This window comes from Schistocerca piceifrons, chromosome 5, assembly GCF_021461385.2.
Source record: "Schistocerca piceifrons isolate TAMUIC-IGC-003096 chromosome 5, iqSchPice1.1, whole genome shotgun sequence".
Lineage (NCBI taxonomy): Eukaryota > Metazoa > Arthropoda > Insecta > Orthoptera > Acrididae > Schistocerca > Schistocerca piceifrons.
This window is the reverse complement of record NC_060142.1, coordinates 278,673,482-278,687,270: the sequence shown is the minus strand read 5'-3', so window position 1 is coordinate 278,687,270 and position 13,789 is coordinate 278,673,482. Positions and strand designations below refer to the sequence as shown.

General features: G+C 36.4%; 1 protein-coding gene across 3 annotated transcripts in view; it reads left to right on the top strand.

The window, feature by feature from the left end:
- Positions 1–13,789, top strand: part of LOC124797945 (voltage-dependent calcium channel subunit alpha-2/delta-3-like) — a 314,695-nt gene that overhangs the window by 181,028 nt on the left and 119,878 nt on the right. For 2 of the 3 annotated variants that reach the window (XM_047261086.1, XM_047261085.1), the window contains exons 10-13: positions 367–507; positions 2,589–2,693; positions 11,530–11,610; positions 11,715–11,789. In XM_047261086.1, the coding sequence (XP_047117042.1) occupies positions 367–507; positions 2,589–2,693; positions 11,530–11,610; positions 11,715–11,789 (402 nt within the window). The remainder of the gene's footprint in view (positions 1–366; positions 508–2,588; positions 2,694–11,529; positions 11,611–11,714; positions 11,790–13,789) is intronic. The other variant, XM_047261087.1, reaches the window with a different exon arrangement.

Sequence of the window (13,789 nt, the reverse complement as noted above, 5' to 3'; positions counted from 1 at the left end):
GTGTGTGTGTGTGTGTGCAAAAGTGCATACCTGTCCTTTTTTTTCCCCCTAAGCTAAGTCTTTCTGCTCCCGGGATTGGAATGACTCCTTATCCTCTGCCTTAAAACCCACATCCTTTCGTCTTTCCCTCTCCTTCCCTCTTTCCTGATGAAGCAACCTTGCATTGCGAAAGCTTGAAATTTGTGTGTGTGTTTTTTATTGTGTCTATATACCAGTGCTTTCTTGTTTGGTAAGTCACAGCATCTTTTTTTATATATATATTTTTCCCATGTGGAATGTTTCTTTCTATTATATTTAAAAATTATACTCAGTTAGACACACAAATAATTACAGTTATGAGACAATTATTTAGAGTGCTTTTTACAGGATCCAAAGCTAGCAAAATGGCTATTTGATGTGATGGAAAATTTAGAACAGAAAGAAAAGCTAGATAAACATTTCCGAAATAAAGAACTGTATTTCAGCCAACGTGAGGAGGACAATGTTTATAAGCAGACTGTAGTCAAGGTATTGGTTATGTCCCCTGTGTTCTTCCATCTTCAAAGTGTGAACCCTTACCCAACTTACTGCCCTGTAAATACCCCTCCCTTGTAAAATTTCTGGAATGAATAGACAAAAAAGCAGTAGTATGGATGATGGGTTTGTACATGTATATTTAGCACTTTTGTCAGAAACTGAATTCTATACTAATGTAGGTAAGTAACAAAAGAAAAGTGAAATGGGAATAAATCTTGCACAGTAGAAGAATGTGTGTCATCACATTGACTGAACCTCTGTTTTTGAAGTGTCCAGGTAACTGATGTTCATTTATGTTAATTTATTTTGGCATTGTAGACTATAACTTTGAAATGTGTGAGCTGTTTCATTTGTTACAATTGATAGCAATGTAGAATTAGTTTTAAAATCACATGCACATCAATCTCATTCCTAATTGGTACAAAATTTATGTTCATCCATTAATATACTCTGGAATGATGCATGAAACAGAACATTCTTATTTAAAATAAAGTAAGTTGTTATGTTGTTGGTACCAGACTGTTGGTACATGGTCTAAACGTTTCATTGGTGTACTGTAAAAAGGCTAGACTGGCATAGGAGTAGATTACCAATCTATAAAATTCTTGCTCCAGAAATCTCAATCTGCACAGAATGTTGTACATCATTTCCAGTATTGTTTAATTATGGCTGTTACTTCATTAAGAATGTTACAAAATTTGAAAATGGCATAATATTTATCTATGAGTATGCCAGAGATTGCTCAGCTTGGTTGTAATATATTGAGGCCAAAGCTGTTTTGCAACCTGGCAAACAATGCATCTAGTCTGTAAAACTGTAACTGAAAAAGAATAATATAATAAAGACTCTGAGATAAAGAAATAAAATGAAGTATTTGCAGTAAATATAGAATGATCGTATGAGTCTGACAGCTACCATTGACTTACATGAATCAGTAACATGTATAAGTGTTTTCCTACTTTGATCTAAGAAAGATTAGCCTTCTTGTTCAAAGTCTGTTAGCTTAAGGATTTTACTATTTATATTTGAGAGAATGTTTTGTTTCATGAGAGTGCATGACAACATTAAGTGTACCCCTGCTTGCTTTAAATTTAGTTTTTTGTTGCCTATTAAAATGTGTGTAGCTAACATCCTATCCTTGTTGTTAACTAAATAAACAAATTTGTTTTTCTTTCAGACCATGTATGTTTTGTAAGCTTTTCTGACAAAGAAATGCCTTTTTCTAGCTAATAAGATTATTTATTTTATTTTGAAAGAAAGATAGTGGTTCATATACAGGTACTAGCGGCAATAAGAAGGCATGGATAGACATAAAACAAATCCGACTGTTGAAGAAATAGTTGCTTAAGCTGTTGCTGCAAAAGAATTTGCTTTGGCACCCAGTTACCTGCAGTTTTATAGTAATCTAGTATGGAAATGGAAATGAGCATATGGCATTGTTAGCCAGCAGACCCCATTCGAGGAAGTTTGGCCATCAAGTGCAAGTCTTATTTCATTTGATACAACTTGTGTGCCGGTGATGAGGATGAAATGATGATGAGGACAGCACAACACCCAGTCCATGAGCAGAGAAAACCTCCAGCCCAGCTGGGAATCAAATCCAGGCCTGCTTGCATGGAAGGCAAGCATGTTACCACACAGCTAAGCAGGCGGACAATCTAGTATGTAAAGAGATCAGAGATCTAGAGATGCTAAATATGTTAAAGTCTGTTTCCAGTCAGTATATCCCCCTCACCAAATGTTATATCAGCTGTCATGTGAAGCACTATCTTCTGTTACTTGTTCTGTTTCTTCTGTTACTGCTGTTGACATCAGTGCAATAATTACTAAGCATTAGGCAAGCACATTTTTTTAAAAAAACACCTTTTTATTTATACTGCAGTTGCTTTTTTTTATTTTTTATTTATTTATTTATTTATTTATTTTTGCATAATCTATTCGAATAACTATTTCCAACTCTAAGTCCCTAATGGAAGGAATATTGTTTTGTCTGATAAATTACTATTGTTTGACGCTCTGCTAAATTAAGTAAACATTGTTCCGAATAACAAAAGTTCCTCTTTATGTTTCAGAAAGTATGGGAACCAGATGAAATCAAATTCCAGGAATACCATCTTGTTACCTCAGTGTCTGTTCCAGCATTTGAAAGAAGAATGGAGTATACAACAGATAACAAGGTTTATTTGTGAAGTTGTCATAACATTAATTTTGCAATAAACATTGTTTTTCCTCTCTTCGTGATTCTGAAGGCTCCGTTCGTCACTTAAGAACACTCTTTGCCAGTACTGAATTTCTCAATCATGCAATACTTCTAACACTAACATCTGCTTTCATTAGGTATTTTTGTCTGTTAGGAATACTGGACATGCAGTCTGCCTGTGTGTAGTGTGGTAGTGCTCAGTGCTTGTCCAATAGCTGGAATTCTTGTTTTTGTTGTATTGTTAAGAGCTAATGGCATCTAAAATACATCAGGTCTCATTTTTATTTTCATGTTTTCATTCTTTGTGGTAATTTTATTAGTGTAGAATTTGAGTAAACTGCAAGTCCAATAGTGGTGTAGTTTGATCTCATGTTTTGGCCACTCACAGTTTTCAGTTTTATTTGCTTGTATTAGTACTTTCTTTTGTGTTGTTATATAATTGTGTGTTTTGGAAATGTATGCGACTGTGCTTGCTAGTGCCGTGCATAGTGACAAGCTGGCTGTTGTCTGAGGAAGGGAAGTGTTTGCAGTTAACTCTTCTTCCACTTAGCCACTTAACTGCTGTTTGACAACTGGAGTTAGTAAGAATATGCAGTGCACAAGAGTAAGAATGTAAAAGGGTAGGAAGTGGAATAATGATAGTTAACCATGAAAAGTTAAAACTATTTGATCATCTGGAATCTAAACACAAGCCTCTGTCTTTCTGAAAGGCAGCACACAACCAAATACCCCATCTGAGCATACTTCATGGACTGATTCAAAGTGTCAGGTAGTCATAGAGTGCTTCTGTTTCTTTGGAAACTGTGCACAGTCTCGTCCATGATGCTGAGAGAGTGGCATCTTTGGAAAAAAAGGGGTGTCATAGGAAGTTATGGCCTGTCAAAATTGGGGATCGAGATTCAATTTCCAGCCCATCATACAGATTTAACTTCTCACATACAATAATCACATTGAATACACTGGTTAGAGAAAATAATTCTCAGCTATTGATCACTGACATGTTCCATAACAGGTAAACAGTTATAGGCTCCTAATTAATGGCATGAATGTCGGTAAGTGGTGTTTTTGATAAAATGTTCTTATGTGCTGTGTTTAAAACCTGAGAAAGTGAATACGACCTATCTGTGAATACTGTAGATTTGATGGGTAGGTTGTATAACTAATAAAGAGGTACTGAATTGAACTGAGGAGAAAATAAATGGATGTCACAACTTGTCTAAAAGGAGAGAGAGAGAGAGAGAGAGAGAGAGAGAGAGAGAGAGAGAGAGAGAGAGAGAGAGAGAGAGTGTGTTTACAGATGAAGCTTTGGTTATTGAGGTCACATGCAAATTTATAGTGAAAAATTTGGAAGGGCAAGGTCAGGCAAATGGTATTCGCATTCCAACAGGCTCAGGATTTCCCATTACGCTGAAGCAATCGATACAGTAGCGAAATTGCTCAAACAATCCTTGATATTTGGCTCATGAACCACTAACGCAAGGATTATGTGAGAAACTATGAACTAGCCACTACAACAGTCTTTTGCTCTACTTAAAATCTGACAATCTTGTGAAACACAGGAGGAAATAACACTAAATTCTGTCATCCTACAAACTCCTGTTGTATTTGAATAGGTCTGCAATAAAAGTTCTCATATATGCGAATACTATGTATAAACATTAAGGATGTATTTTAAGTAAAGGTAGCATTGAAAAGCAGAAACGTTATCCTTAAAAAAACTTGATCAGTATTTTATTTTGTTATGAGAGACTGTAATGTTTTACTAAGTGGGTTGCATATGAGAAATTTGATTACTGTTCATATATTAGAATACAAGGTAAAACATTACCAGCTTTTAATCAGCTTTAGAACATGATGGCTTCATTCAGATGAAACAAGAAGAAAAATTAATCCAGAATAAAATGTCTAACAAATGAAATAAATCATATTAAACTGACTGTAACTGTCATGAGAATAAATTAGAGCAGCAAGGCCTGGCTTGGAGAGTGTACTAACAGACTTCCGTAGATCACAGGACAAGGGAAAGGTTCAGAATTTGACTGAATCGTGATTTCAATCCTTTTTTATGTATTAGTTGCTGTTGTTACATCTTAAAATTGGTTCAAATGGCTCTGAGGACTATGGGACTTAACTTCTCAGGTCATCAGTCCCCTGGAACTTATAACTACTTAAACCTAACTAACCTAAGGACATCACACACATCCGTGTCTGAGGCAGGATTCGAACCTGCGACCGGAGCGGTCGCACTGTTCCAGATTGAAGCACCTAGAACCACTCGGCCACACCGGCCGGCTGTTACATCTGACTTGCACCTGGATGATATTGCAGTCCAGTTTCACAGTTGCTCAAGTACAGTGCTACAGAAGGATTGGGGTGGGAATAGTTATACAGTACCAGCTTGGCTCAAAACTACATGAGTGGAGGGAGGAGAGTAGTGAGCAAGTAGCAAATTATGGCCTGTTGCCAACCATGGGAATCTATACTGTGTACTTTGGCTTTTTAGGAACGTTTACCATATTCAGACTGCAATTGCCTAAATGAATTTGTATTCAGAACTGAACTGGCATTAAAATTGGACAAATACTCAACAGTAGTGTTCATTACTGCAGGAGATGGTAAAAGTCTAGACAGGGGCCAGTGGTGTATTTAAGTGTTTCATGCTGCAATGTTCACGATAGTCTATACAGCCAATGGGGGGAATGTGGGGAGACAGTAAGCAAGGGACATTGTAACAGTGTAATGTCAGTATAGAAGCAAAATCCGTTAGGTATTTGGGTAAAAACAGCTGTGTTCCTGAGTCCCAAATTCAGCACCTACTGAAGAAATTGCAACATATTTGGAAGAAACAGCCAAATACTTGTGACAACAAAGATATAATTTTCACAGCTGTGCTACTAGGATGATCATCAAAAAAAGTGATACCACAGACAACAAGGTTGATAAGCGAAAAATGTAGAAAAGATAAATGGTGCAAAAATTAATATAAATGATGTCTTTTCAGTTATTTTATTTCTCCTTGTATTATCAGAATGCAAACAATCAATAAAAGACATAAATTTAGAATAGGTATAATGTTAACTTCTTAGGCAGATACATCATGTCAAGAAAACAGCTTGTGGTTTTGATTAGTCATAATATGTTAAAAATAAATTTTTCTCAAGAAGCCTCCTGAAAATAAAAGCACATAGTCTTATAGTCAGAGTTGTCTTATACTCTGGTAAATATGGTACATTGCAATGAAGAGGGTTGCACAGGATAGTCTAGCATAGAGAACTGCTCAAACCAGTCTTTATAATGAATACAATAACAGATCACACTAAGAAGAGTGACTGAATATTTGTAAGAAAGTTAGGCACAATGTTCATCTAAATCCCATACAGACTATATTGGCAGACATTCAAGAAAAAGTGCCATATTTGTCACAAACAGCTGCCAGGAAAATTCTGAGAATTGGTTTTTATTCTGGAACCCTAATATATTCTTAAGCTCTCTTCACACCAATCATGGTCACAGTTTACATGTGAATTGCCTATATTTGTGTCTGTCATGATTTTATACTGCATTTCAAGTGATCTCTTTTGACTCTCTCTCTCTTTCTATTCTCTTCATACATATTTTTGTTTGTAATATGGGACCTATCACAGTTATGGTTGACTTTATTTGTATCCGTTTTCTTCAGACATTAGAATCTAAGGACACTGAAGTTGTGTTTCACAACACTTTACTTTCTTTTCCTTTTTTCCCTTTCTTCTCCTTTTTTCCCCTTTCTTCTTCTGCTTCTTTTCCTCTCTCTTTTTGGATCTATTATTCTCTCTTAATTTGGATACTATTTGAATTTAGTTAATGACCTTTTTTGGAGTATATTCTGGTGTGATCTGTACATCCTGATACTTATAAAATAATAGCCACCATTTGCATTTGGAGCTAGAACTTTTATTTTACAACACCATGCTTAGTTATAAGGCTCCAGTGCTTATCTTTCATTATTAATACACTCATGTATCAATTTCTGACTCTGTGCTTTGAATGAAATGTAAGACTTTTTTTCATTTAAAAGGAGACAGGCTGTAATAATGTTCCAGTGCATGGATCCATTCAAAAGTGTTGTGAAGTGTACATGAGAAACTACCCCAGGTCACACACAAACACTGTTTGTCCCAAACAGCTTCCACCAGATTATACGTTGCAAAATATGTAGGCAACTTTCACAGTCACAATCATGAATGGAATTGTGTGGAAGAAGATGAAATTGGAAGAATGCTTGTATAATGGGTGCAAGCAACCAACTTAAAGCTCCATTGTGACATAAAAGAAGAGAGAGCATTCAAGTCTAGAAGATGGGGTACAGTGAGCACATCTGACCTCGGTGTGTCAACTTCTATGTGTGGTACAGAAAATATCATGATAACAGTCCTTCATAACTTTTCCAGAAGTTGACATCAGCCCAATGTCTGCTCCTACAGCTTAGATATTCCTCCAGCGTGATATGTTCCTGTATACCATTTGAACTGCCAAAAAGCAGATTGGGATAAATTCTCAAAAGCATTGGATGAATCAATAGAAGAGATTTCTGCATTACTGAACTCATATTCAAAGTTTCTGAGGGTTTTCATATCTACTGCCAAAAACAACATATGCAGAGGGTACTGTAAAGGATTCCTGGGTGGAACCAAGAAATCAACCAGATGGTAAATTCAAGGAAAATGGTTGCCAAGAAACAGCCTCACTCTTAAATTCCTTGAATGAACAAAGGAGAGAAAAAAAGCACAAAGAAACCAGGGACTTGGACTTCACACATTCCAGAAGAGAAGCTTGGTCCCTGGTTCAGAAGCTGGGAGAAGACCCTTTCCACAACACAAGACGTCAACAGTCTCATGTGACACAATTGCTTGTCACTTAGTGGTAGTTTGCAAGGTTGCAACAGATGGAGCAAATGTTCAGCAAGTAGAGAAAGAACCTACTGAGGTCAAGAAATCTCTACAACCTAGCCCAAAATTCTCCTCTCTGTTTATGATCACTGGGCTTTAGACAGCCCTTAGCCATATGAAATGTAAAAAAACTCCAGGTGCAGATGGTCTCTACCATGAATTTTTTATGCACAGTGGTCCTACATTGCAAAAGTGGCTAGTTTGCCTTTCTAACGAAGTTCTTCGCATAGGAACATTACCAGCAACATTTAACAGGGCTAAAATTATTGCTGTCAAAATGCCCAGGGAAAGAAGGAACAGCTGCAGGACACTTATGCCCAGTATCTCTACTTAGATCTGCTGACAAACTCTTGGGAAGAATTATCTTGGACAAGATAAAATGCCAGATTCATTATGTGGTACAACCTGAACAAGCTGGGTTTAGAGCCCATAAAAGTTGCTATGAGTAAGTGCCCTCACTGATTAACAGAAGAAATTCAAGACCAGGGTACTTTCCATTGGTCTGTTGGCAGCTTGTGACCAGGTGTGATGTGAGGATTGGCAGCTTAAAGTACATCAAGGTGAAAAGAAATGCTGATGACATTTACTAAATGATGGCTTGCATCAGGACTCTGTTCTTGCTCTGGTGTTACTCAATCTCTTCACAGCAGACTCTCCACACTTGGCATGCCAGAAATTTCAATATGCAGATGACTTTGCAATTTCATCAGAGTGAAGATTTCTGAATGTGTATGACACCTAACAGACATCCTTATTAAATTTGTGCATATTTTAAGACATGCTGCCGTAGATCTAATGTTTCTTAAATGTAAGTATGTCTCTTTCACATCTCTTACTGATTAACATCAGCAAAGATTACCCACCGTTTGGTCCTCTGGGCACAGGTAAATTGATAAGCCAGAATACGTTGATCTCACATTAGACAGACTAGTGGTATAACACAACAACCTTTCCCTGTAGTTAAGAAGATACAAACACAAGTGAACCTGGTGACAAAACTGTCATTTAGTACATGTGGTGAAAATACTTCAGTTCTTCAAGGAGCATCCTTTGCATTGGTATACTCTGCAGGAGAATATTGCATACCAGTTTAGCTCCACTGTGCTCATGTGAAGGAAGTTTATGTTGGTTTGAATATGGCTATGAGAACCATTAATGGTGCAGTCAGATCTACTGTCAGTACTATCAAACATTTTTCCAGCTCATACCAGTTTAGCTCCACTGTGCTCATGTGAAGGAAGATGATGTTGGTTTGAATATGGCTATGAGAACCATTAATGGTGCAGTCAGATCTACTGTCAGTACTATCAAACATTTTTCCAGCTCTTTTTTTGTGGAAAGATAAGTATCTATAACCTTCTAAAAATGTATGCTTCACTGGATTGAGTCTTTGGACATCCCTGTGTAGTCTGGGCCATTTATTGTTTATTTAGCATATATATTTGCACATACGTATTTTTTGTAATATATAGGAAACAATTTTGTTGTTGTAACTGATGCATATGACGATAATGCTGATGATGATAAAAAGTTGTGTGTATCCAGAAGCAATTTTCATTTTGATGTATAGGAAAATAAAGGTGTCATTGTTGTTAATGGAATATAATGCATACATACATACATACATATGTACATAAGCACACACACAAATAAATAACATCCATGTGAAATATCACTCCTAATGCAGTTGATGCCATCTTAAGAATCAAAATTTTCTACAATATTCATCAAGTGCTCTCTGTACACCATGTAATAACCACTGCTAAGACATATATACCAAATATTGTCAGAAAGATCATCATGAAGTGAAAATGGCATGTTAAAGGGAGTTCGCAGGAACTATGCAGGCAATGTTAAATTAGCCTACTTTGTGTACCCTTATCTCTGGAATCAATGAAGATAACACTCTAAGGTTTCTTATCCATGTTATTTATGTCTACTGAACCAGAATTAAGAGATTAGGTGCTATTTTTTTTTATTAAAAACAATTGTACTCATAATGCCCTAGATGTCTACCTATTCAAATTATTGCTGTGGTTGTGCTTCAGTAGATGTTATAATGAAATAGGTGCCATTGTTTCATATAGCTGTCACAAGCAGTTTTTGATATAAAGAAAGATGAAGCATAAAAAAAGTCATTTTGAGAAAATCACATTTAAAGTTTAAAATGATAAAAATTGACTTGTAATTACAAATTAAGTCTCAGAAACACCCAGCAGCATAGTCAGCATCATCATGTTTGCCAGCTTCCTTCTCTCAAAGCTCCTTTCTTCTGATTGACCTTGCCTCTTTGGTGGTGAACTCGGCTGCACACTGTGCCTTGGCGAGTCTCAACTTGTCCAATAACTTCAAGCCATTTACAGTATGGTAGCCTGGATTGATGTTAAGATGTTTTAGAACTCTTATTCTTCCTGTGTTTACATCATTAAATGTTAACACAGCATCACTAACACACCATTTTAGTGTACTGAGCCCTACGAAACCATTTTTGGGAACTTGTGTCCAAATAATGTTATTGAATGCATTGTTAGGATTCTGTGTTCACCCATGTAGACACTTTTGTAGGTGGTCTGAGTGAGCTAGGTCCCTGTAAATTGGTTTGATTGCTTCCCTATCGGCTTCAGGAATAGGGTTCTTGTGTTCAAAAGACAGCCTTCAGCCTTCCAGAATTTGCACCATGATTCAGGTCCAGATGGGCAGAGTGAATGTATCAGTTTTCTGTCGGTTGAAAGTTTTTGGAAGTATGAGGCCCAGACTGCTTTCCTCATTTCCATTATTTTTTATGGCAGTTCCATAATACTGCTGAAGCTGATTTATTGTTTTATCATCCGTCCAACCTATAAGTGGCTTGCCATCAGACAATGCAGTAGTGTGAAGAGTTTGTTTTAATTTTCTGAGACATGTGCCCATCCTGTTTTGCACATGCCCATTGCATTCCAATTTCTTTATCACAATATTTCCATATGGATTTGCTTCAACAAGACACTTATACACTTTAGAATCTCCATCCCAAAGGTACTGTGTGTATCGGACACCCCTTTCCTGCAGTGATTGGCTAAACATTTTCATTGCGGCATCAGCTTCCATTCCTCCGCTGGTTCCGTCATAATTTTTCTGACAGTTTTCATGTTCATTATTTTTCCATTTTTCTCACAGTAGCTATAGCAATGTTTTGTAAGTGCCTCAAAACCAATTACTTTGTCTGTGTCTACAGTTGTGATTGAGGCAACCGAGTTTTTCGATGTGTTTCACTCAAAGCAAACAAACAATTACCAAGCGGCAGGCAATACAGCAGCGTGACTGTCATGGAGCACCACATATTTTCTGTCCATAGATGAAAATCACAGCCTTCTGTAAAGCATAGTTTCTGAGGTATTCACATATAAACAGATGCAGGTCCGAAATTTTGTGATTTCAGAGATACACTTGTAAGTCCAGAAAATTAAAAATAAAATACTTCTAAATGTCACATACAGATAATTTATGCACCATGTTGTGCAAGAAAGAATAAATAATGTTCTAGGGAATGTTTTGTAAACTGTCAAAATTTTCGAATTTTTTCCTGCAAATCCCCCTTATTGAGATTTAGATTAAATGTTTCTACAGTGTATTCATAGGGCTCCCAAAAACCTTAACGATAAATTGTTGCATTGTTCCCATAGTGATTTCAGTAGAGTAAATGCAATATGAAATGCTAAGGATAAGAAAAGGCTTCATTGTGCATGGAATACTGATTTGTAGAATGAAATTTTGAACACTTAGGGAAATGAGAGGAGAGGAAGGAGAAAATAAATAGAATAAGACCATAGCAGGAATTAAATGAAAAACTACCCTTATAAAAACCAAAGGAGAGTATTTCTGACATCAGTTTCCTTTGTGTTTCAGACAGAAGCTCCTTCTCTTCTTGGTATTGCAGGGATTGATGTTCCTATTCCTGAAATTGAGAAACTCACAATGCCTTACAAAGTAAGAATTTGATATTGAAAAGTAGTTGGTTTTACATCTCAGTATTTATTTTGTCAGCATTAAGTAAAGTTAGCCTATACATACAATACCTCTTTTTTTTACAGATTGGTGTCAATGGCTATGCTTTCATAGTTACAAATAATGGTTATGTTTTACTTCATCCTGACCTTCGCCCAGTGGTGAGTATCAGGACAAAACACTTTTGTATGCTCGTGGGGATACCAGTATGATGTATTACAGTTACCTTAATAAGAAATGTAACTATTTCTCTACAAGGAATGTGCAAAGTTGTAGCCTGTCTTCATTTTTTTATATTTGCAACTTAAAAAATGTTAAGAGTTTTATAAATACGTAGTGGAACACAGTTTTAGAAATAAATGTACTTGGTAAAGCTACTTTACAGGGTTAAAATTTTGAGTAAATCTTTGAGGTTACCACCAGTTCCATCAGAGATTGGAAATGAGATTCTTGATTAATTAATTACAGGAAGTTTTATATGATGACTTTCTTTATTTCTGTTCTGTGTTAATGATATGGCCCAAAAGGATGGGTGTAGTAATATTTGCAAATGGAAAATTGTGAAACAGTTGCTCTATCACTCAAGTTGTTATGCTGATGAAAAAGCACTTGGGACTCAAGATCATTGTGGGTGCAGAATGGATTGGATTTTCCTGATTCCAACACTCACTGCTGGATACACATTGAAAAAATGTCATAAAACATGCAGTATTAAAATGTGCATGAGGGAGGTGATCATCAGATTCTTCAACACCTATTGGAAAGTCTTTTTGTTATCTGCTAAATGACAATATTATACAGTGATACAGTTAACATACATCTGCTCAACAAAGAAAACAGTGGTATGCTTCAGAGCAAACATGCTACACATGATAGAATATCATGACAGATACATATTGCCTTCTCTGTTTTTTGGCCTCTTTTTACAGCAGTGGCACATATACAAGTTGTATAGGTCAATTGCTGCTTTTTGGAACTGTAATAAAAGTCTTATCTTTAGTGGTCGCTATAACGATATGGTTTTTTCTCTTACAAATTTGTCTGTTGTGATCATTAACAGTTCAGATGCTTTACTTATTATTATAAACAGTTTTCATTCTTTTCATTACTCACAGTTTCTTTGTTGTTTATTGCATTCTTCTTCCATTTCCAAATCTATGTGTTGGGTTCTTGCACGCAGCACTTTCACTGCACTTAATATATTCACATTTCTGTGTTGGAAAGTATCACTGTCCTCTCACCATTTCACATCTTTCCTATTGTTGTTGTGAGATGCAATTGTCTTTTGTTTGTTTTGGTGGTGGTGGAAGAGTGCATGTTTATATTTTCCAACTAGGAGAGAGGGACAGATGGATGGAGGAGGGGAGGGGGGGGGGGGGGAGTCGTGTGTGATGAGAAAGGAGGCACCCCAAAATAATATCATAAACTAGGCAATGTCCCAACGTTAGATAATCACCTCAATTGTAAAATAAAAAATAATATCCCCCCCCTCCCCCAGTCAGAAAATATAAAACTCACAGATGCCTCCACCACTACCAAACCAAACAAAAGATGAATGCATCCTACAATAGCAGAACAAAATAAGGAAAATGGCACAAGGACACTGTTACGTACCAACACAGGAATGTGAATACACTAGACTCTCGCTAATCTGGACATTCCTGGCACATATGGGTACTGAATTATTGAATGTGTGAAATTTATTTTGTTTTTTTATGTATTTTTAAAACATAGGGGATATAGTGTACTGTACTTTATTAAACCAGAGGATACAACTTTGCAATACTGCACTGGTAGAGTATTTATGTCAGTGTGTTGAAAACAACATGGATTTTGGGATTTTCTAATCACCATAAGCGGTAGTTTATGTCTCCCATTTACATTACAACAGGCTATTAATGTTACACACTGTTTCTGTTGCTTGTAACCATGACCTTCCTTCTCATTCTTGGCAGCTAATGTTTTTGAAGGAAGCATCTTGTAAAAAAGTCCTGTTTCATCAGCATTATACAAGGCAACAGCAGCTAAATCTTCTTCCTCTATTATCTTCAGTATCTTGCTTACAAACTCATCAACATCCTTATTGTTAGCTGAGTGACTTTCCCCGGTGACTGTCAGCTGCAGAAAGCCATGTTGTTTGTTCCAGTCTGATAGCCAACCT